Below are 24331 nucleotides of genomic sequence, written 5' to 3' on the forward strand. Positions count from 1 at the left end.
GTGGCACACAGGTTCTACTTATGCTATCGTACAATGGCACCACGGGTACAATGACACTAGTTTAACTTATGTTTGTATTATTTGTATGTGTTTATGTTTATGTTTATGCATTTGGCAGACGCTTTTTTCCAAAGCGACTTACAGGGAAAACCAATAAATACATTAGATGTATGTATAAATACATTAGGTGTGTGTGTGTGTGTGTGTGTGTGTGTGTGTGTGTGTGTGCTTAAAAATGCATGCATAATTGAGGGAATAAATAAATAAATATAAAAATATGGTAATAGAAACATAAAATATAAGCATTTGATTATTTATTTATTCAAGTATTTATTTAATTATTCATTAATGTATTTCTGCATTTATTTATTTATTTTAAATGTATTTATTTCTAATTATGTCATTTTTTGCCCCTCGTACCCTGCTGTCATTCAGTGGAAACACCCAAATGACTGAACCAATGGAGACACTTCATATCTGACCACTTACAGGAGGACTGTTGGGGGCGGGGCCAGTCAAATAACATAATAGAATAAAAACTGACTCCACATTTAGTTTTTGATTTAAAGTAAAACATTCTGTAGTCTAATGTCTTTAAATTTTGTCAGATGGCGTTCCTACATCACCACCTTGTCCATCCGACTCCTATCGTCTGTCCGATTGTCCGTCCGACTCCTGTTGTCCATCTTCGTGTGTGCAGCCTGTAAAAGTTCCACAAACGCTGCGTTCACTGTCTCATGGAAAAGTCTGGAATCCGTCCCATCTGAGCTCACCTCCTTCCTCCTCTAACTCCACCTTTCCTCGTCTCCTCTGTCCTTTTCTTCAGTGAAATAAATAAATAAATAATAAATGCAGTAATGAGATCAGGAGAACCTCAGTGCTTCGTCTCCATAGTATCTCATGTGTAATTATGGGATGTAATCAACACAATGTGGAATCAGTATTTCCCCGTCAGTCTGCTTTTCCCTCAGCTGACATGTTTGAAGTGGAGTCAGCCTTAATTAGATCAAATTAAATCACAAATCTGCCTCTGAGGGCGTTACAGTCTGTACAGAAGGAGCTGAAGAACAGACGAAAAAACAACAGACTGTCTGTTTGAAAGACAAAAAAACAGCTGTGCTTTAGAGGAACGCAGAATTATCACAGGTACGATGTTTATGGAGCAGACGACAAGTACGAGGAAATCTACAGAAAACCTTCTAATTCCATCTAAAGTCCTAAAACCCACAGTTCTGTACTCCAGTCTGAACTCCTGTGTGTGTCATGTGACTAAAACAGACTGAACAGAAAACATGGAATAAATGAAAGCAGAGTTTTTATCAGCAGAATGACACACATACTGATGGAAGAACTGAAGGGGTTTAGGTTTTTATCCAGAAAACATGTTAAATGAATAGAAATCAGCTGTGAAATTCAACTTCGCAGTAAAAAAAAATCTGTAATTTAACAGAATTTTCACTTTTTATTTTACAGATTTTTCCTGTATTTTTAAGATCCAGGAAAATATCAATGAAATGATAAAAATAAACTGTGATTTTACACATCAAATGGAAAATAACACGAAAAAACAGTAACTGTGAAAAACCATAAAATTTTCATTTTTAAAAAGAAATTTTTTCTTTTTTCACAGAAAAATACAGTTCAAATACATTTGGAAATGTATCGAGATTAAACTGTTAATTTAAAGTTTAATACTGTAAAAAAATAAATAAATAAATAAATAAATAACATGAGATAAAATTACTGACAATTAACGGTAACAGAAGTATTAGTTCTGTCAATTGAACCAGACTTGTTTGTTAATTGACAAATATCTTGTGTAATTACAGGAGGTTTCACAACAAAAAATGTTGAATAAATGTATTTTTGTGAATGTATAACATGTATAAGCACTGATAAACTGTCCAAATACAGTTTTTATCAGTGGATTGGACAACTGAGTCTCACTGAAAATTATGACCTCCACCAGGAGGTATTGTGATCACTTCGCTTTGTGTCCATGCGTGCGTGTTTGTTTGTTTGTTTGTTTGTTTGTTAGCAAGATAACTCAAAAAGTTATGAATGGATTTTCAGGAAATTTTGACACTGGCACAAGGAAGAAATGATTAAATTTTGGTGGTGATTGGGGGTGGGGGGGACCCACGAGGGGGCCTTGGTGGAGGTCTGCGCTCTCTGAGTGCTTTTCTTGTTTTTATATATATATATGTACAGTATATGTAATTGGATTGTTTTAATACATGTAAATATTCTTCATTAAACATTAAAATGTAAAAAAAAAAAAAAAAAAAAAAGCAAAATCTCATGTAAAGTTAGGGCAAAAAACTGTATTTGAATTATGGTAAATTACTGTATTTTGATGAAATGGTTATTTTCTGGGCCACATGTTTGACACCAGTGATTCAAGTAAAGACAAAACTAAAGAGTCATGAGGGAGTCGAAGGGGAGGAGCCAACAGATGTGTGTGTGTGTGTGTATTAGTGGATTAGCGGTGGGGGGGCAGATGGATGTGCAGACTCCAGAGGACAGTTCAGGACTCCTCTCTGTGTGACATCACCAGTGGACGGTGGCGCTGTGCTTGTGCGCATGCGCGCCCTCGTGCCTCTCGTACGCTGTCAGTGAACACGCACGTGTTCCTGCCAGCGCGGCCTCATGCCCTGACCCCGCCCCCTCTGTGATGTCTGAGTCACCGTGTGCACACGCTCAGTCGCTCACACAGTCAGCTCTGGTTCAGCCTGAACATCTGAAGGCCCAGAGCACACTGGGAAAAAAAATAAAACAGAAATAAACAGTAATATTCCAGCAGCAGGGGCGCCGAAAAAATACTGTTAAATAACAGAAAATAACCATCTCATAAAAATACGGTAATTTTCCAGAATTAAAATATAGTTGTTTGCCCTAACTTTACATGAGATTTTTCTTTTCTTTTTTTTTTTTTGACTTTTTAATGTTTAATAAGGAATATTTTCATGTGTTAAAACAATCCAATTCCCTATAAATATATGTATAAATAATTTTCAGTGAGACTCAGTTGTCCAATCCACTGATAAAAACTATATTTGGACAGTTTATCAGTGCTTATACATGTTATACAATCACAAAAATATATTTATTCAACAGTTTTGTTGTGAAACCTCCTGTAATTACACAAGATATTTGTCAATGAACAAACAAGTCTGGTTCAACTGACAGAACTAATACTCCTGTTACCGTTAATTGTCAGTAATTTTATCTTATTTTATAATTTTTTTTACAGTATTAAACTTTAAATTAACAGTTTAATCTCATAAATAGAAAACAAATATTTGTGAAATTACGATACATTTGCAAATGTATTTGAACTGTATTTTTCTGTGGAAAAAAAAATCTCTTAAAAAATGGAAATTTTTTGGTTATTCACAGTTACAGTTTTTTCGTGTTATTTTACATTTGACATGTAAAATCGCAGTTTATTTTTGTCATTTCATTGATATTTTCCTGTATCTTAAAAATACAGGAAAAATCTGTAAAATAAACAGTGAAAATTCTGGTAAATTACAGATTATTTTTTACAGTGCATGTGAACAATGGCTGTGTGTGTGTGTGTGTGTGTGTGTGTGTGTGTGTGTTCATTTTAAAGTGCATCTTAACAGATGAATTGTATCTGTGTTGTTCAGTCAGTCTTTTTTTCCTATATTTAATCAGCTTTTCTTTTTTTTTTTTTTTTTTTTTTTTAAACAGTAACATTAGACCAAACTTCATTTACTGTATGCCCCCCCCCCCAGAATAATTAAACTGTCTAAATACTATTTCAGGGAGAGTTGACTTCAAAAATTGGAGTAAACCGGTTGGCTTAAAAAATGTCAGTAATGAGTAATGAAAACTTGAGTGTATTAAACTGAAATGCTTGATTTGAATGGAATTACTATTTTTAGTCCAACACACTAAATGCCAAGTGAATTTAACTGAAAATTAGTTGCAGTGTCAGTTGTTTTGTATGATCATTAACTTAATACCATCAGTTCATTGAACTCAATTCCAAGTTGATTTAAATTAAAATCTTTTGTAATATAAATGACTTTGTATAATTATTCAACTTAATTTATCTTAGCATAGAAGTTAAGTCAGTGTAATTTGCCAGTACAGGAAGTGCTTTTAATTTGACAAAACTTAAAGATTTACATTGAACAAGTACAATCCTAGATGAACAGGAAAGCCTTTGTTGGGCCTATGGAGCTGATTTGGGGCCATAAGTTTTGTATATGAAAAAATACAATTTTAAACTGAAAATGAAAAGATTTAAAAGCGAGAAAAAGATCTGAACGTGAAAAAATAAGATTTGAAACTGTAAAAAATAAGATCTGAATCTGAAAAGATAAAACATTCAACTAAAAAAAATAGTAAAACCTCAAATATTAAAATATATATGAAAGTAAAAAATGAAAATAAATAATTTATTCAAAAGAATTACCAAAGTGAATCAAAATTATATTAAACCTGAAAAAAACTTTTCATACACTTATTTTTAATTTGAATGCATTATTGTACTTTTCAAAATTAGAGATCAAAACTTTTTCAAAAATTTTCCCTTTCAAACTTTATTTTTTCATATACAAAACTTATGGCCCTAAATCGGCTCCATATGGCTGTGACTCCTGGTGCAGCTGTACAGAAATACACAAACCAACACAAAAAGGCCAATAAACACTGACACGCACACATTCAGTCCAAATGAACAGCACAACCCACTGAACCCTGCACAGAAAAACAACACATTTACAACAACAGGAACAATACCCACAATGCAATGCACAGATGAAAAGGTGTGGTCAGGACTAAAACCAGTGTTTGGAATAACGGTGCTAAAAACAGCGGTGTTACTAATGCTGTTATTGTTTTACAGTAACAGGTAATCTAATGAATAAATTACTATTTGAAACGTTCCAACGCCGTTACCGTTAGCGACAGTGAACTGTGGTGCGTTACTGTGCACTCAGATCTAACAGCTGATATCTGACCTGACCCAGACAGGGACCAGAGGTGAGACGTTCAAGGACCGGTCCAGTCTTTGAACGGCTCTTTTCAGTGAACGATAAGAACCGATTCATTTACGAGTCGTTCTTCTATTCCGATTCCCCACACTGCCTTCGTACTTCACCTGTGTGTCCATGAGGCTGAGTTGACCACGCCCCCTTCACCTGAACGACCAATGACATCTACGAGTTTGATTTGAACCAGCACAACACAGGCACCTGAACGCAGCAACGTGTACAGCTAATTTATGGGAGGAGTTGTCAGTTAACTAAGGGGAGGAGTTACCAGCTAATTTAGGGGAGGAGTTATCAGTTAACTTAGGGGAGGAGTTATCAGTTAACTAAGGGGAGGAGTTACCAGCTAATTTATGGGAGGAGTTGTCAGTTAACTAAGGGGAGGAGTTACCAGCTAATTTAGGGGAGGAGTTATCAGTTAACTTAGGGGAGGAGTTATCAGTTAACTAAGGGGAGGAGTTACCAGCTAATTTAGGGGAGGAGTTATCAGTTAACTAAGGGGAGGAGTTATCAGCTAATTTATGGGAGGAGTTATCAGCTAATTTATGGGAGGAGTTATCAGTTAACTAAGGGGAGGAGTTATCAGCTAATTTAGGGGAGGAGTTATCAGTTAACTAAGGGGAGGAGTTATCAGCTAATTTAGGGGAGGAGTTATCAGTTAACTTGGGGGAGGAGTTATCAGTTAACTAAGGGGAGGAGTTATTAGCTAATTTAGGGGAGGAGTTATCAGTAAACTTAGGGGAGGAGTTATTATTAAAGTTAGGGGAGGAGTTATCACTAAACTTAGGGGAGGAGTTATTAGTAAAGTTAGGGGAGGAGTTATCAGTAAACTTAGGGGAGGAGTTATTATTAAAGTTAGGGGAGGAGTTATCACTAAACTTAGGGGAGGAGTTATTAGTAAAGTTAGGGGAGGAGTTATCAGTAAACTTAGGGGAGGAGTTATTAGTAAAGTTAGGGGAGGAGTTATCAGTAAACTTAGGGGAGGAGTTATTTGTAAAGTTAGGGGAGGAGTTATCAGTAAACTTAGGGGAGGAGTTATTAGTAACTTAGGGGAGGAGTTATCAGTAAACTTAGGGGAGGAGTTATTTGTAAAGTTAGGGGAGGAGTTATCAGTAAAGTTAGGGGAGGAGTTATTAGTAAACTTAGGGGAGGAGTTATTTGTAAAGTTAGGGGAGGAGTTATCAGTAAACTTAGGGGAGGAGTTATTAGTAAACTTAGGGGAGGAGTTATCAGTAAACTTAGGGGAGGAGTTATTTGTAAAGTTAGGGGAGGAGTCATCAGTAAAGTTAGGGGAGGAGTTATTAGTAAAGTTAGGGGAGGAGTTATCAGTGAGTCCAGCTGACTGGACTGCAGGCATTTACCGCTGGATCAGGGAGGAGGAGATATTAACGACTGAAAAAGAGAGATGTGGGATTAACTGGAGGAGGAGGGCCCTGGCGGACCCTGGTGGACCCCAGCCAGGCCCTGGTGGACCCTGGTGGACCCCAGCCAGGCCCTGGCGGACCCTGGTGGACCCCCTGGCGGACCCTGGTGGACCCCAGCTAGGCCCTGGTGGACCCTGGTGGACCCCAGCCAGGCCCTGGTGGACCCTGGTGGACCCCAGCCAGGCCCTGGCGGACCCTGGTGGACCCCCTGGCGGACCCTGGTGGACCCCAGCCAGGCCCTGGTGGACCCTGGTGGACCCCAGCCAGGCCCTGGCGGACCCTGGTGGACCCCCTGGCGGACCCTGGTGGACCCCAGCCAGGCCCTGGCGGACCCTGGTGGGCCCCAGCCAGGCCCTGGTGGACCCTGGTGGACCCCAGCCAGGCCCTGGTGGACCCTGGTGGACCCCAGCCAGGCCCTGGCGGACCCTGGTGGACCCCCTGGCGGACCCTGGTGGACCCCAGCCAGGCCCTGGTGGACCCTGGTGGACCCCAGCCAGACCCTGGTGGACCCCCTGGCGGACCCTGGTGGACCCCAGCCAGGCCCTGGCGGACCCTGGTGGGCCCCAGCCAGGCCCTGGTGGACCCTGGTGGACCCCAGCCAGGCCCTGGTGGACCCTGGTGGACCCCAGCCAGGCCCTGGCGGACCCTGGTGGACCCCCTGGCGGACCCTGGTGGACCCCAGCCAGGCCCTGGTGGACCCTGGTGGACCCCAGCCAGGCCCTGGTGGACCCTGGTGGACCCCAGCCAGGCCCTGGCGGACCCTGGTGGACCCCCTGGCGGACCCTGGTGGACCCCAGCCAGGCCCTGGCGGACCCTGGTGGGCCCCAGCCAGGCCCTGGTGGACCCTGGTGGACCCCAGCCAGGCCCTGGTGGACCCTGGTGGACCCCAGCCTTCCCACAGTCCTGGTCTTCAGTCCTGGTCTGCTGTTCTACTCTCTAACTGACTGTGAAACACACTCAAAAATCTGTTTCCTTTTACATATTTGAAGGTATTTCAAAAAAGTAACACAATAATTACCTTCCCTGGTAACTAATTACATGTAGGAAGGAGTAATTCTGTAACTAATTTAATTATTTTTTTGGGAACATAAGTAGTAATTATAATTAATTACTATTTAAAAGTAATTTGTCCAACACTGACTAAAATTGAGGGATTTAAATCCATTCAACTCAACCTGTTTTTATACTTTGGACTGTGTCTCCAAATGAGTTGAATATACTGAACATTTTATAGTCATGGAATCAAACTGAAGTCATTGAAGTACATTGGAATTAAAGTGTTTTAGTAAGTGTTCATTATCTGAACAATAATTCCCATCCCTTCATTGGTTTCAGATCTGTGGTTTGGAAGACTCCAGGTGTAAAATAGTCCAGTTCAGCCTGGGGGTCTTTGGGGACGTGGATGTTAATTATCCTCCACACTTTGACATTTCTACATCAGATTAATTTTTCAGCCTGGTGGCTGTCACTTCTTTCACTCCAGCTTCTTATCATTAACCCTTTAGAGTTCACTCATTGAAACACTCTTAGTGTGTTACTGGACGTCGTCTTCTACCGCCTCGTCAGTTGCCATGACAACAGTCTCCTTCCTCTTACCATAAAACATCCCAGTGACACTTGGTAAAAAAAAAATAAACACATGCAATAAAACAACTGTTGTACACTGTCCTAGTCAGTGCGTTGTGTCCTTGGGTCACACACTTCCCCCTCGTTGCCTCCAGTGTCACTCACACTGGTGTATGAATGTGTATGAATGTTTGGTGGTGGGAGGGGCCGTAGGCGTGAACTGGCAGCCACACTTCTGTCAGTCTGCCCCCCCCCCCCCCCCCCCCCCCCCCCCCCCCCCCCAGGACAACTGTGGCTACAGATGTGGTTTACCACCACCAGAGGGAGGATGTGAGAGCGAATGAATAATGGATCAATAATGTAAACGTTTTGGGTGTCTAGAAAAGCGCCATTTAAAATCTAATCCATTATTATCATTATTATTATTATTATTAGTAGTAGTAGTAGTAGTAGTAGTTGTAGTAGTAGTTGTAGTAGTAGTAGTATTACACTGTAAACCTGGACTTTGTATTTACTAAAACACTTTAATAACAATGTACTTCAGTGATTTCAGTTTGATTCCATTACTATAATGTTCAGTATATTCAACTAATTTGTAGACAGAGTCCAAAGTATGAAAAACCTGTGATGATCCAGGGAAAATCTGTGATGATCCAGGGAAAACCTGTGATGATCCAGGGGAAAACCTGTGATGATCCAGGGAAAACCTGTGATGATCCAGGGAAAACCTGTGATGATCCAGGGAAAACCTGTGATGATCCAAGGAAAACCTGTGATGATCCAGGGAAAACCTGTGATGATCCAGGGAAAACCTGTGATGATCCAGGGAAAACCTGTGATGATCCAGGGAAAACATGTGAGGACATAAATCACAGAAACTCCAGTGAAGAAGGAGAGTCAGTAACATGGATTTACAGGGATGCGAATGGAGGAGAAGAGAAGGAGAGGAGGAGCTCATATAACTGACCAAAAGCCCATCACCCCCCCCCCCCCCCCCCCACCGTCATGTGACTCAAACATGGGTATCTCCCTGATTAAACCAAATGCCCAGATGTCATTTGATTGTGTCGTGCTATCACATGAGCGCACTTACATGCTTTGGAATTTAATTAAACTGAAATTACTGTCATTTTTTTCGTCTTCCACTCGGTTTTTTGTTTGTTTGTCTGTTTTTGTTCTATGACTGTGATCAGTGTCTGCAGCATCACGGCACAGCTCGTTAACAGCTCATTATTCGTTGGCCTGATCTTTAGCAGCAGCGTCGTAAACCTCACAGCGATGGTAAAAGGGGGCGGAGCAGGTGGTGGTAGATTAACAGACCAGGTTTATACCGTCCAATGAGAAGACGTGTAGAACATGATGTCCTAGAAACATGTGAGACACTCCAGTATATTCAGTCTACAAATGGAGAGAAGACTGTAGAAGACTGTAGGACAACTGTAGGAGACTGTAGAAGACTGTAGGACAACTGTAGGAGACTGTAGAAGACTGTAGGACAACTGTAGAAGACTGTAGGAGACTGTAGGAGACTGTAGAAGACTGTAGAAGACTGTAGAAGACTGTAGGACAACTGTAGAAGACTGTAGGAGACTGTAGGAGACTGTAGAAGACTGTAGGAGACTGTAGAAGACTGTAGGAGACTGTAGGAGACTGTAGAAGACTGTAGGACAACTGTAGGAGACTGTAGGACAACTGTAGGAGACTGTAGAAGACTGTAGGACAACTGTAGAAGACTGTAGGACAACTGTAGGAGACTGTAGAAGACTGTAGGACAACTGTAGGAGACTGTAGAAGACTGTAGAAGACTGTAGGACAACTGTAGAAGACTGTAGGAGACTGTAGGAGACTGTAGAAGACTGTAGGAGACTGTAGGAGACTGTAGAAGACTGTAGGACAACTGTAGGAGACTGTAGAAGACTGTAGGACAACTGTAGGAGACTGTAGGAGACTGTAGAAGACTGTAGAAGACTGTAGGACAACTGTAGGAGACTGTAGAAGACTGTAGGACACTGTAGAAGACTGTAGGAGACTGTAGAAGACTGTAGGACAACTGTAGAAGACTGTAGGAGACTGTAGGAGACTGTAGAAGACTGTAGGACAACTGTAGGAGACTGTAGAAGACTGTAGGACAACTGTAGGAGACTGTAGGAGACTGTAGAAGACTGTAGGAGACTGTAGGACAACTGTAGGAGACTGTTGGAGACTGTAGAAGACTGTAGGACAACTGTAGGAGACTGTAGGACAACTGTAGGAGACTGTAGAAGACTGTAGGAGACTGTAGAAGACTGTAGGAGACTGTAGAAGACTGTAGGACAACTGTAGGAGACTGTAGGAGACTGTAGAAGACTGTAGGACAACTGTAGGAGACTGTAGGAGACTGTAGGACACCTGTAGGAGACTGTAGAAGACTGTAGGACAACTGTAGGAGACTGTAGGACAACTGTAGAAGACTGTAGGAGACGGTAGAAGAGTGTAGGATACTGTAGGACAACTGTAGAAGACTGCAGTAGACTGTAGGAGACTGTAGAAGAGTGTAGGACAACTGTAGGAGACTGAAGAAGACTGCAGAAGACTGTAGGACAACTGTAGAAGACTGTAGGAGACTGCAGGAGACTGTAGAAGAGTGTCGGGAGACTGTAGGAGACTGAAGAAGACTGTAGAAGAGTGTAGGACAACTGTAGAAGACTGTAGGAGACTGCAGAAGACTGTAGAAGACTGTAGGACAACTGTAGAAGACTCTAGAAGACTGCAGGAGACTGTAGAAGACTGTAGGACAACTGTAGAAGACTGTAGGAGACTGCAGAAGACTGTAGAAGACTGTAGGACAACTGTAGAAGACTGTAGGAGACTGTAGAAGACTGTAGGACAACTGTAGAAGACTGTAGAAGACTGTAGAAGACTGTAGGAGACTGTAGAAGACTGTAGGACAACTGTAGAAGACTGTAGGAGACTGCAGAAGACTGTAGAAGAGTGTAGGACAACTGTAGAAGACTGTAGGAGACTGCAGAAGACTGTAGAAGACTGTAGGACAACTGTAGAAGACTGCAGAAGACTGTAGAAGACTGTAGGACAACTGTAGAAGACTGTAGAAGACTGTAGGACAACTGTAGAAGACTGTAGGAGACTGCAGAAGACTGTAGAAGAGTGTAGGACAACTGTAGAAGACTGTAGGAGACTGCAGAAGACTGTAGAAGACTGTAGGACAACTGTAGAAGACTGTAGGAGACTGTAGAAGACTGTAGGACAACTGTAGAAGACTGTAGGAGACTGCAGAAGACTGTAGAAGACTGTAGGACAACTGTAGAAGACTGCAGAAGACTGCAGGAGACTGTAGAAGAGTGTAGGAGACTGTAGAAGAGTGTAGGAGACTGTAGAAGACTGTAGGAGACTGCAGAAGACTGTAGAAGACTGTAGGACAACTGTAGAAGACTCTAGAAGACTGCAGGAGACTGTAGAAGACTGTAGAAGAGTGTAGGACAACTGCAGGAGACTGTAGAAGACTGTAGGAGACTGTAGAAGACTGTAGGACAACTGTAGAAGACTGTAGGAGACTGCAGAAGACTGTAGAAGAGTGTAGGACAACTGCAGGAGACTGTAGAAGACTGTAGGAGACTGTAGAAGACTGTAGGACAACTGTAGAAGACTGTAGGAGACTGCAGAAGACTGTAGAAGACTGTAGGACAACTGTAGAAGACTGTAGGAGACTGTAGAAGACTGTAGGACAACTGTAGAAGACTGTAGGAGACTGCAGAAGACTGTAGAAGACTGTAGGACAACTGTAGAAGACTGTAGAAGACTGTAGGAGACTGTAGAAGACTGTAGGACAACTGTAGAAGACTGTAGGAGACTGCAGAAGACTGTAGAAGAGTGTAGGACAACTGCAGGAGACTGTAGAAGACTGTAGGAGACTGTAGAAGACTGTAGGACAACTGTAGAAGACTGTAGGAGACTGCAGAAGACTGTAGAAGACTGTAGGACAACTGTAGAAGACTGTAGGAGACTGTAGAAGACTGTAGGACAACTGTAGAAGACTGTAGGAGACTGCAGAAGACTGTAGAAGACTGTAGGACAACTGTAGAAGACTGCAGAAGACTGCAGGAGACTGTAGAAGACTGTAGGACAACTGTAGAAGACTGTAGGAGACTGCAGAAGACTGTAGAAGACTGTAGGACAACTGTAGAAGACTGTAGAAGACTGCAGGAGACTGTAGAAGAGTGTAGGACAACTGTAGGAGACTGTAGGAGACTGAAGAAGACTGTAGAAGAGTGTAGGACAACTGCAGGAGACTGTAGGAGACTGAAGAAGACTGTAGAAGAGTGTAGGACAACTGCAGGAGACTTTAGGAGACTGAAGAAGACTGTAGAAGAGTGTAGGACAACTGCAGGAGATTGTAGGAGACTGAAGAAGACTGTAGAAGAGTGTAGGACAACTGCAGGAGACTGTAGGAGACTGAAGAAGACTGTAGAAGAGTGTAGGACAACTGCAGGAGACTGTAGGAGACTGAAGAAGACTGTAGAAGAGTGTAGGACAACTGTAGAAGACTGTAGGAGACTGAAGAAGACTGTAGAAGAGTGTAGGACAACTGCAGGAGACTGTAGGAGACTGAAGAAGACTGTAGAAGAGTGTAGGACAACTGTAGAAGACTGTAGGAGACTGTAGGAGACTGAAGAAGACTGTAGAAGAGTGTAGGACAACTGTAGGAGACTGAAGAAGACTGTAGAAGAGTGTAGGACAACTGCAGGAGACTGTAGGAGACTGTAGGAGACTGAAGAAGACTGTAGGAGACTGCAGGAGACTGCAGGACAACAATTGCACCTAATTTTCTTCAGACATTTCAGGTCGTTCATATTTGTTCAAGTTATTCACATTTTAAAGGATAGTTTGTTAATGTAAACATTTTCATAATTTGTTTTTTGCACTAAATCAAAGAGAAATAATTGTTATTGTCATTATTTATTGGTTATTATGACATTATTTTGGAGTTCGATGCCCTAACTTGCACTTTGTAAATTCATCCTGCGGAACCTTTGGCGGGCTGGTTTTGGCCCCTGGGCCGCAAGTTTGACACCTGTGGACTACTGTGTTCCAGCAAATAGTAATCCGTTACTGTAATGGATTCCTTTTGTAATGCGGTTACCAACTGCTGTCCGACCGTGTGCACGTGGTTTCGGTAGAACACTGAAGTCCTGCGTTAATCTTTTTGTCCAACGTGTTCAGCGGTATTTGTAACGTGTCAGCCAACGCAGCGCTGACTGTGAAACGTAGCTGGAGGTGTTGCTAAAAGTGTCGGCGCTGGGGTTGAGGCTCGATAAAAGGGTGACATTGACAGTAAAATGGAATCGAGGTGACGAGAGGGAATGAAAGACGAGGAATGAAAAGAGACACGGAACATAGAGCTGATAAACGCCGAATGAAGTCAGCGCCGTTTCAATCCACACGACACGTTCCCTGAAAACCACTTCAACCTTTAAGATCCTTTATAGAAAAACAAAACAGCCCTGAGTGAATTTACTTTAGATAAACGCACCGTGAAGGTTCGACCGATGATCCAAGTGCCTGTATTTGGATGGAGATGACTGAATAAGGGGTCTCAAATTCATTTGTGGGGGGGCACATTCAGCCCCATTTAATCTGCAGTGGGCCGGACCAGTACAATAACAGCATGACAACCAATAAATAATGACAACTCCAAATTGTTTTAGTGCAAAAAATAATGTTCAGTTATGAAAATGTTTACGTTTACAAACTATCAAAAAAAAAAAGGATGTGAATAACCTGAAAAAAACAGAATTTGTTAAGAAATATAAGTGCAATTTTATCAATATTACGCCTCAACTTATTATTTATATATATGCGCAAAACATTTAGTAACAGGCAGAAAATTGTTAACATTATACTCATATTTCTTGTTAAATATCTCTTAAAAGCCTTAATATGGTTTGGCAGGTGTACTGGGGTGGAGTGGTACTTACCTATCATGGTACTGTTAAACCCAAATGTGCACATGTCAAACTGTAGCTAATGCTGATGCCACTGTTTGCATCCTTTTTGCTGTTGTGCTAATGCTAACAGGCTAAAGTGGCGTCATTGGACGTGACTTATCATTTATTGTCCTGTTGATCTCACACATTTCAGTTTGTGTGATAATTGTGAATATTCAATGCCACTTCTGGAGAACACAGTACTGTCGTAGTGTAGCGTGATAGCATTTGTAAACCTGACTGAAACTGGGATTATCTCTGTTGTCTCTTTTTTTTAGAGTGAAAAAAACCCAAACCACCCACGTCCACTGTTTCAGGTAGTTTAGATTCCAGCTACACCATAAAAAAATACAAATTAAAAAAAAAAAAAACATTAAAAAATGGTATTATTCTGGCAGCGGGGGTGCTGAAAAAATACTGTAAAATAACGGAAAATAACCATCTCATAAAAATACGGTAATGTTCCATAATTAAAATACAGTTTTTGCCCTAAGTTTACATGAGATTTTGCATTATTATTATTATTTTTTAACTTTTTAATGTTTAATAAAGAATATTTACATGTATTAAAACAGTCAAATTACATATATATACATATATATATATATATATATATATATATATATATAAAATTTTCAATGACACTCAGTTGTGCAGTCCACTGATAAAAACTGTATTTGGACAGTTTATCAGTGCTTATACATGTTATACATTCACAAAAATATATTTATTCAACATTTTTGTTGTGAAACCTCCTGTAATTACACAAGATATTTGTCAATTATCAAACAAGTCTGGTTCAACTGACAGAACAAATACTTCTGTTACCGTTAACTGTCAGTAATTTTCATGTTACGGTATTAAACTTTAAATTAACAGTTTAATCTCATAAATAGAAAAGAAATATTTGTGAAATTACGATACATTTGCAAATGTATTTTAACTGTACTTCTCTGTGTAAAAATCTTGTAAAAAGTGGAAATTTTTGGTTATTCACAGTTACAGTTTTTGTCATGTTATTTTTCATTTGACATGTAAAATCACAGTTTATTTTTGTCATTTCATTGATATTTTCCTGTATCTTAAAAATACAGGAAAAATCTGTAAAATAAACAGTGAAAATTCTGTTAAATTACAGATTTTTTTTTCAGTGTAATGCTGATGCCACTGTTTGCATCCTTTTTGCTGTTGTGCTAATGCTAACAGGCTAAAGTGACGTCACTGAATGTGACTTATCATTTATTGTCCTGTTGATCTCACACATTTCAGTTTGTGTGATAATTCTGAACATTCTCTGCCACTTCTGGAGAACACAGTGCTGTCGTAGTGTAGCGTGATAGCATTTGTAAACCTGACTGAAACTGGGATTATCTCTTTTTTTAGAATTAAATAAACCCAAACCACCCACGTCTGCTGTTTCAGGTAGTTTAGTCTCCAGCTGTAATGGCTAAAAGGTAAAAATAGCTGCTTGTGATTGGACTGAGCCGTATGATGATAGTGAAGGCTAATCCAATTGATGAGATAGCGAGCATCTCTGTGTCCTCATAAGACTCCAGTCACCCAGAGCAGAGACACTGCATCAGCCCACTGTTATGTAATCCAGTTAGCATTAAAGCTTAAGTGAGTTCGGATGGAGTGACGCAAGTTTGGTTTGTGTTTTTTTTTTTTTTTTCATTTCCTCTCGGGGGACAAAAGATGAAAGATGGAAAAAAGGGGGGAAGGCATGATGGGGGAGAGCGACAGGAGTCCGAAAAGAAAAAAAAAAGTGGTGATGACAGGTGACAGACAAAGAAGGAAGAGGAAAGAGAGGAGGGAAGAAAGCAGGATGAGAAGAGGGGATGGATTCAGGAGAGGTCGACGACGACGACGAGGTGTGTTTGATGACAGAAAGCATGGCACCGGGGGAGGACCGACACATGCTGAACCACACACACAGGGGGGAGGGGGAGGGGGAGGGGCCAGAAGAGGGAGTGGAATAAACAGAGCGTGCTCCTTGCAGCTCCAGTCGGAGGCTCAGAGCCACTCCTGCCCGGACACACCTCCAGGTTCCACTCCAGACCCTGGGAATGTTCAGCGCCAAGGAGGAGCATTTCAGCCAGTCTTAGTTTGTGGAGGAGCAGCCGTCGGCCCTTTTCCTACCCTGGAACAAGTGCTGTCATCTGTAGTAGCGCCGGTGGTGTTGAAGGCTGAGCAGGACTGAACTCCACTGGAGACACTCCAACAGCACAAACACTGACTCTGCTTCTGCTTCTGCTTCAGCCTCCAGCCAGCGCAGCAGCATGCATATCCTACAGCCATACTGCATCAACAGGTTGGTGTGGATGTGCATCTATGTTTTTTGCAGAGTGGGTGTGTACCACAGGTGTTCAGTGTCAGACTGCAGTGGAAGCTCAGCTTCTCCTAAAATGACTCCCATTAAATGCTCAGATCTGTTCATTTGTTTTCATTTCATTGACTCCAAATGTGTTGGAACACGTTCATCTCTCAGACCAGTTGGTTCAGAATTAGTTTGATCCCAGATCAGTGGACTGGATGTTGTTCACTTCTCCTCCATTCCCGTGTCTGTGTTTGTTCATTCCATCTCTGCTCAGTGCATTTGTCCGTAGACGCTCAGCGTCCATGCACTTCAATGGGACTGAGTGGAACTGGTCTGAACTGACTCTAAACTGGACACGAATTGGATAAATGACACCATGTTGTCCCGCCCCCAGATGCTCAGTGTCTCTGGGAGTGAACGGAGCTGTGGGCGGAGCTCGGCCGGGCCGGACACCGAGCTTCCACATGCTGACTGGAGTTCAGTTTAATACCGTTGTGCATTCTGCTGTGAAATCAGAGAAACCACTACGAAATGAACTGTTCATGTCCTGCACTGGAAATAAAACACACTCATTGAACTTCCTTGTTTCAATTTAACATAATTTCAACGTTTTCTTGTTTCAGTTCCATAATTTAATCATTTCTTGTTCGAGTTTAATATTCTTTTGTAGATAGTTAAATCAATCCTACTGTTGGCTAGGTCGGAGTGGTTCGATAAGGTCACTGAGCATTTTCTTAAAAAGGAACAGAGGGACGAATTTATGTTGAAATAAGTTGACAGTTTTTTTTTCATTTAAGCCGACAATGAGCTTCCCCTGTCTGAAAGACGAACAGATGACACTGTGTGTACTGCTTCCTTTTTAATCTGCTGTACACATGTGTTCAGTGCAGACAGAGGAGCGTTCGTCTTCATTCTGAAATGACCAAATACAGGCTTCATTAGTGTCCTTTATGGTCTGGACTGTATTCTGCTCTCCTATCTGTTTGGAAGTCTGTTATAAACAGGTGTGTGTGTCTCAGTCAAATGCATAATTAGGGATGAGAATCAGTAAGAATTTATTGATTCCAATTCCATTATCGATTTTGTTTATCGACCTGATTCCTTATCGATTCTCATTGGATGAGGGAATAAAAGAGTACAAACAGGTGTGTTTGCATAAACTGTCTGTTATATTTCCATCTGCACAGAAAATAGAACATATACAGTATGAACAAATATGAACCAGTGTTCAGAACTCACAGCTCCTCCTTCAGCCTGAACTCTGTGCATGTGTGGTTCCACTGTTTCTGTTTAAATCCAACAGTTTCCAGGTTGTTCCATACACAGAAACAGTTGAATCTGGTCCCAGTCATGTGTCTGTCCAATTAGATTCAATTCACATCAATATTAGTTGAGTTCTAATTTTAAATGTGTGGGAAATGGGATTTTCAGTGTTCAGTGTAAATGTCCACAGAGTCCACATTCCACAGTGGATGTGGACAATTTAGTTCCACATACAAGAGACTGTTCTAAGCTACAGGTGGATCCAACTGGAGGAGAATTGGAGTCGTTTGGAATTTTGGATGAATTTTGTAAAATGTCTCAGTGATGACAGATGGAAAACTGTAGATGTTGTGACCTTGCTGTGACCTTGAACTTTGTCCTACTGGGACCAAAATGGACTGGGCTGGTCCCAGGGCCTAGGCCTATCTGTGGGGAAGATCTGGGAAAGATGGGTGGAAGAGTTTTACACTGAAGATGAGAACAAACAAACAAACAAACAAACAAACAAACAAACAAAGCAAAGTGATCCCAATACCTCCTGGCGGAGATAACAACAGATGATGTCGGGGCCAGTTTTGTGGGGGGTGTACAGTGCCAGTGAAACTCCAGACTCTTTACTAATTCCTCTGTTGCTGCATTTCCACTACGTGGAACCGGTTCGACTCTGCTCGTCTCCTGTTGTTGTGCTCCTCATTTCCTTTCCTCTACCTTCAGAAACCTGTGTGTGAGGTGGCACAACATTTGTGTCCCACACTGGAACCAGAACTGGGCCCAGATGACGGATGATGGTGTTCACTCTGCCATTAGATTCACAAGCACCGCTGAGTAGAGAATCAGATGAATCACATGTGGACGAATGTTTGAACAGACTGGAGGGAGTCCACCTGTAGAAGAAATGGAAGCTTTGACAGAGTTCAACTGGACCTGGTGTGGTCTGTTTAGACCTGGTGTGGTCTGTTTAGACCTGGTGTGGTCTGTTTAGACCTGGTGTGGTCTTTTTAGACCTGGTGTGGTCTGTTTGGACCTGGTGTGGTCTGTTTAGACCTGGTGTGGTCTGTTTGGACCTGGTGTGGTCTGTTTAGACCTGGTGTGGTCTGTTTGGACCTGGTGTGGTCTGTTTAGACCTGGTGTGGTCTGTTTAGACCTGGTGTGGTCTGTTTAGACCTGGTCTGTTTAAACCTGGTCTGGTCTGTTTGGACCTGGTGTGGTCTGTTTAGACCTGGTCTGTTTAAACCTGGTCTGGTCTGTTTAGACCTGGTGTGGTCTGTTTAGACCTGGTCTGTTTAAACCTGGTGTGGTCTGTTTGGACCTGGTGTGGTCTGTTTAGACCTGGTGTGGTCTGTTTGGACCTGGTGTGGTCTGTTTAGTCCGTTTCTGCCTCAGCTCCATGTTGTCTTTGTTCTGACCAAAAATGCAGCGTACACGAGACGTCATCGCGCATGCACAACGAAGGCGGAATCGATAAGCAGAATCGTTAAGCAGGCAGGCAAATGACCCCAAAGAATTGAGCTACTGGGATCTGGTTCTCAAAAAGAACTGGTTCTCCATTCCCATCCCTTTGCATACTTGTGTGTGTAAAGTCCTTTTGGTCCTTGTTCACTGTTGCAGTCGAACAGTCAGATCCATCATCTCCAAATGGATCCTTTATCCTGATCATGTCTGTTAAACTAAGTCTGAACTCTGTTGGATTCACAGGGACATGATCGACTCAACTGGAAAGGAGTTCCATGAAAGACACTAACTCCACAAACATGAGTCCGTCAGACGTGTTTAGGTGATCAGCTGGACGGTCCGTTCACTTGGATCAGAATCTGTGGATCATCGGTTCTTTTCATATTCAACTGAGAATCCACGATCAGAAAATGAAAAAATGACTCGTTATGTCATTATTCATGTACAAATACAAAAACAAAGAACCAGTTGTTTTTCATTCTTTCGACTGTATGCACAAGTTAAAAATTGTAAATAACCAAATGGACCACATGTGGGCTTTCATGTTGACATTTTTCCTGTCTGATTTGGTCTGACCTGTTAGTTCCTGACTTGTTGGTGTGTTGTTGTGGACAGTGGTGGGTTAGCTCATGTTCTGTCTAATGCAGTCTGCGCTAATGCAGAATCTGGTGTTATTCAGAGGAAACAAACGCGTTACTGTGAAGGAGGACGACATGACAACTGAAAAAATGGACGGGATCTTCCAGGTTTAGTTGTTTAGTCTAATACAGTGGGTCCACGGGAGACAAACGACACTTCAACGAACACACCAACAAGTCAGGAACTAAAAATCAGATATGAAAAATGTCAACATGAAAGCCCACATTTGGTCCATTTGATTATTTACAATTTTCAATTTGTGCGAACAATTGAAAGAAAGAAAAACAACTCATTTTTAGATTTTTTATTTGTACATGAATAATGAAATAACGAGTTATTTTTTTCGTTTTCTGATCGTGGATTCTCAACTGAATATGAAAAGAAGCAATGATACAAGGAAGGACAGTTAGTAAAGCATCTGTAGTTTCACTTTCACTGTCCGCCCCCCCCCCACCTGTTTGTACTCTTTTATTCCCTCACCCAATGAGAATTGATACAGAATCGGATCAATAAGCAAAATCAATAATGGATTCGGAATCGTTAAATTCTTTTCGATTCCCATCCCAAACAGTCACAGAAAAACCTCTCCTCCCACCCCTTGTTTTCTTCAGTTTCTGTTCATTTTAATGTCTGGTCCAACTAAAGGTCCATTAGTTTGGACAAATATAATGACACCAACAGAACCAGCTCATAGTAGGTTAATTTAACAGCTGATTTCTATCCATTTAACATGTTTTCTGGATAAAACCCAGATCCCTTCAGTTCTTCCATCAGTATCTGTGTCTTTGTACTGACTAAAACAGTGCTTTATTTAGTCCATGTTTTCTGTTCTGTCTGTTTTAGTCACATGACACACAGCAGTTAGGACTGGATTACATAATCAGTGTTTTTATGACTGTGGATGGTGTTAACGTTTTTTCCACGGCTGTATGCAAGTTTTCATTTTTATAATAGTTCTTAATTAAACAATAATTACTCTCATGTCTTCTATTCTTTATGAAGTTATGATTTGAAACATACTGTTTTGTTTTTTTTTGTTTTGTTTTGCTTTGTTTTTTTTTTTAGATTTTCCAGACCTTAAATGTACTTGTACAAAGTATTGGATCATTATCATCAATATACACTGTAAAAAAAATAAATAAAAAAAGAAATGGCATTATTCCAGCAGCAGGGATGCCAAAAAACATACTGTAGAATAACGGAAAATAACCATCTCATAAAAATACGGTAATTTTCCATAATAAAAATACAGTTTGTTGCCCTAACTTTACATGAGATTTTGGTTTTTTTTTTTACTTTTTAAAGTTTAATAAAGAATATTTACATGTATTAAATCAATCAAATTATATATATATTTATATATATATATATACAGGGTGGGGAAGCAAAATGTACAATATTTTGAGGCAGGGATTGAAAGACAGTGTATGACCAATTAGTTTATTGAAAGTCATGAGAATTTATTTGCCACAAGAAAATGTCCATAATAGAAAATGTTTTTATTCTATGTGTCCTCCTTCTTTCTCAATAACTGCCTTCACACGCTTCCTGAAACTTGCGCAAGTGTTCCTCAAATATTGGGGTGACAACTTCTCCCATTCTTCTTTAATAGTATCTTCCAGACTTTCTGGTAATAGTTTTGCTCATAGTCATTCTCTTCTTTCCATTATAAACAGTCTTTATGGACACTCCAACTATTTTTGAAATCTCCTTTGGTGTGACGAGTGCATTCAGCAAATCACACACTCTTTGACATTTGCTTTCCTGATTACTCATATGGGCAAAAGTTTGTGAAAAGGTATGGATAATAGTGTTAGGTATGATTATGACATCAGTATATGTTTGGGTTCAAAACAACTGACGTAGTGTCTGCTGAGAAAAAACAACTAAATGTTCAGTGTAAATTTTGCTTCCCCACCCTGTATATATATATATACATATATATGTATATATATACGTATATCATTTTCAGTGAGACTCAGTTGTCCAATCCACTGATAAAAACTGTATTTGGACAGTTTATCAGTGCTTATACATGTTATACATTCACAAAAATACATTTATTCAACATTTTTGTTGTGAAACCTCCTGTAATTACACAAGATATTTGTCAATGAACAAACAAGTCTGGTTCAACTGACAGAACTAATACTTCTGTTACCGTTAATTTCATGTTTTTTTTTTGTTTTTTTTTTTTTATTTATCTATTTTTACAGTATTAAACTTTAAATTAACAATTTAACCTCATAAATAGAAAAGAAATATTTGTGAAATTACAATACATTTGCAAATGTATTTTAACTGTATTTCTCTGTGAAAAAAAAATTCTTTTAAAAAACTGGAAATTTTTTGCCAATTCTCAGTTACAGTTTTTTCATGTTATTTTGCATTTGACATGTCAAATCACAGTCTGTTTTTGTCATTTCATTGATATTTTCCTGTATCTTAAAAATACAGAAAAAATCTGTAAAATAAACAGTGAAAATTCTGTTAAATTACAGATTTCTTTTACAGTGTAGTTTTCCTCTGTCTCTGATGGTAAAGTAAATGGGTGGTATGGAACGTCTCTGTGTGACACCGGTGCTGTGGCCTGTACACTGAGTTGAAGCTGGATGTCTAAATCTGGTGCCCCCCCCCCCCCCCCCTCTCTTTCTCATGTCCTGTTGGGCTGAGGCCACACTAGATGCTTTCCCACCATGTTATTGCCCGACCATGTGCACTGCAATAAAATTAATAAATTTGCTCAAGCGTGAAGAGCAGTGAGAACAGAGAAAGAGACGTCAGAGGGTTGTGTTTTGTTTTTTTTTTCATTTTGGGTTTCAGAGAGTAGAGTGGATTTGACAGCCAGGGAGGGAGGGAGGGAGGGAGGGAGGGAGGGAGGGGAGAGGTGAAACTGGTGTTAGCTAACATTATACTGAGGGAAGTTAGGCAAGGAGAAAACACAGAGAGAGAGAGAGAGACGGCATGGAAAAGAGGGAAGAGTGGCAGTTAAAGGGAGGAAAGAGAAAGGAGAGAAATGGGTAGAGGCCGAAAGAGTGGGTGTGGAACAAACAACCAGAGGAGAGAAAAAAAAAGCAGGAATACAAAGTGAAAAGAGAAGGCAAACCTAGAAGGATAGCACCAGTTAATTCAGTTCAGTTCAGTTTTATTTATGAATCCCAGTATCACAACCAAGTTGCCTCTCAGGGCTTTTCAACAGTGTTGTTCAACCGTGGGGTCGGAACCCCACCTGGGGTCGCCTGGAATTTCTAGTGAGTGATAAAAATAAATAAAACTTCCCAATCTAAATCTGTGTTGAGTCGACAGACAGAGGCAGTCCATATCAGACAAACTGTGGTTCTGTTTATGTGTGGTTCTGTTCATCTGTGGTTCTGTTCATCTGTGGTTCTGTTTATGTGTGGTTCTGTTCATCTGTGGTTCTGTTCATCTGTGGTTCTGTTCATCTGTGGTTCTGTTTATGTGTGGTTCTGTTCATCTGTGGTTCTGTTCATCTGTGGTTCTGTTTATGTGTGGTTCTGTTCATCTGTGGTTCTGTTCATCTGTGGTTCTGTTTATGTGTGGTTCTGTTTATGTGTGGTTCTGTTCATCTGTGGTTCTGTTTAACTGTGGTTCTGTTTATGTGTGGTTCTGTTCATCTGTGGTTCTGTTCATCTGTGGTTCTGTTTATGTGTGGTTCTGTTCATCTGTGGTTCTGTTCATCTGTGGTTCTGTTTATGTGTGGTTCTGTTTATGTGTGGTTCTGTTCATCTGTGGTTCTGTTTATGTGTGGTTCTGTTTATGTGTGGTTCTGTTTAACTGTGGTTCTGTTTATGTGTGGTTCTGTTCATCTGTGGTTCTGTTTAACTGTGGTTCTGTTTATGTGTGGTTCTGTTCATCTGTGGTTCTGTTCATCTGTGGTTCTGTTTATGTGTGGTTCTGTTCATCTGTGGTTCTGTTTATGTGTGGTTCTGTTTATGTGTGGTTCTGTTCATCTGTGGTTCTGTTCATCTGTGGTTCTGTTTATGTGTGGTTCTGTTTATGTGTGGTTCTGTTTAACTGTGGTTCTGTTTATGTGTGGTTCTGTTCATCTGTGGTTCTGTTTAACTGTGGTTCTGTTTATGTGTGGTTCTGTTCATCTGTGGTTCTGTTTATGTGTGGTTCTGTTCATCTGTGGTTCTGTTCATCTGTGGTTCTGTTTATGTGTGGTTCTGTTTAACTGTGGTTCTGTTTATGTGTGGTTCTGTTCATCTGTGGTTCTGTTTATTTGTGGTTCTGTTTATTTGTGGTTCTGTTTATGTGTGGTTCTGTTCACTTGTGGTTCTGTTCATCTGTGGTTCTGTTTATGTGTGGTTCTGTTCATCTGTGGTTCTGTTCATCTGTGGTTCTGTTTATGTGTGGTTCTGTTTATGTGTGGTTCTGTTCATCTGTGGTTCTGTTCATCTGTGGTTCTGTTTATGTGTGGTTCTGTTTATGTGTGGTTCTGTTTATGTGTCGTTCTGTTTAACTGTGGTTCTGTTTATGTGTGGTTCTGTTCATCTGTGGTTCTGTTTAACTGTGGTCCTGTTTATGTGTGGTTCTGTTCATCTGTGGTTCTGTTTATGTGTGGTTCTGTTCATCTGTGGTTCTGTTCATCTGTGGTTCTGTTTATGTGTGGTTCTGTTTAACTGTGGTTCTGTTTATGTGTGT

General features: G+C 40.7%; 1 protein-coding gene across 3 annotated transcripts in view; it reads left to right on the top strand.

Annotated features, from left to right (window-relative positions):
• LOC115416298 (thyroid hormone receptor alpha) overlaps positions 1 to 24331 on the top strand; it is a 140809-nt gene that overhangs the window by 87144 nt on the left and 29334 nt on the right. The window contains exon 1 of one of the 3 annotated variants that reach the window (XM_030130050.1): positions 16234 to 16306. The exons of the other annotated variants lie outside the window; for them this stretch is intronic. Within the exon in view, the coding sequence (XP_029985910.1) occupies positions 16275 to 16306 (32 nt within the window). The 5' untranslated portion in view covers positions 16234 to 16274. Of the gene's footprint in view, positions 1 to 16233; positions 16307 to 24331 lie in introns of those variants that run through there. 3 annotated transcript variants of the gene reach the window in all.

Source organism: Sphaeramia orbicularis, unplaced genomic scaffold (assembly GCF_902148855.1).
Source record: "Sphaeramia orbicularis unplaced genomic scaffold, fSphaOr1.1, whole genome shotgun sequence".
NCBI lineage: Eukaryota > Metazoa > Chordata > Actinopteri > Kurtiformes > Apogonidae > Sphaeramia > Sphaeramia orbicularis.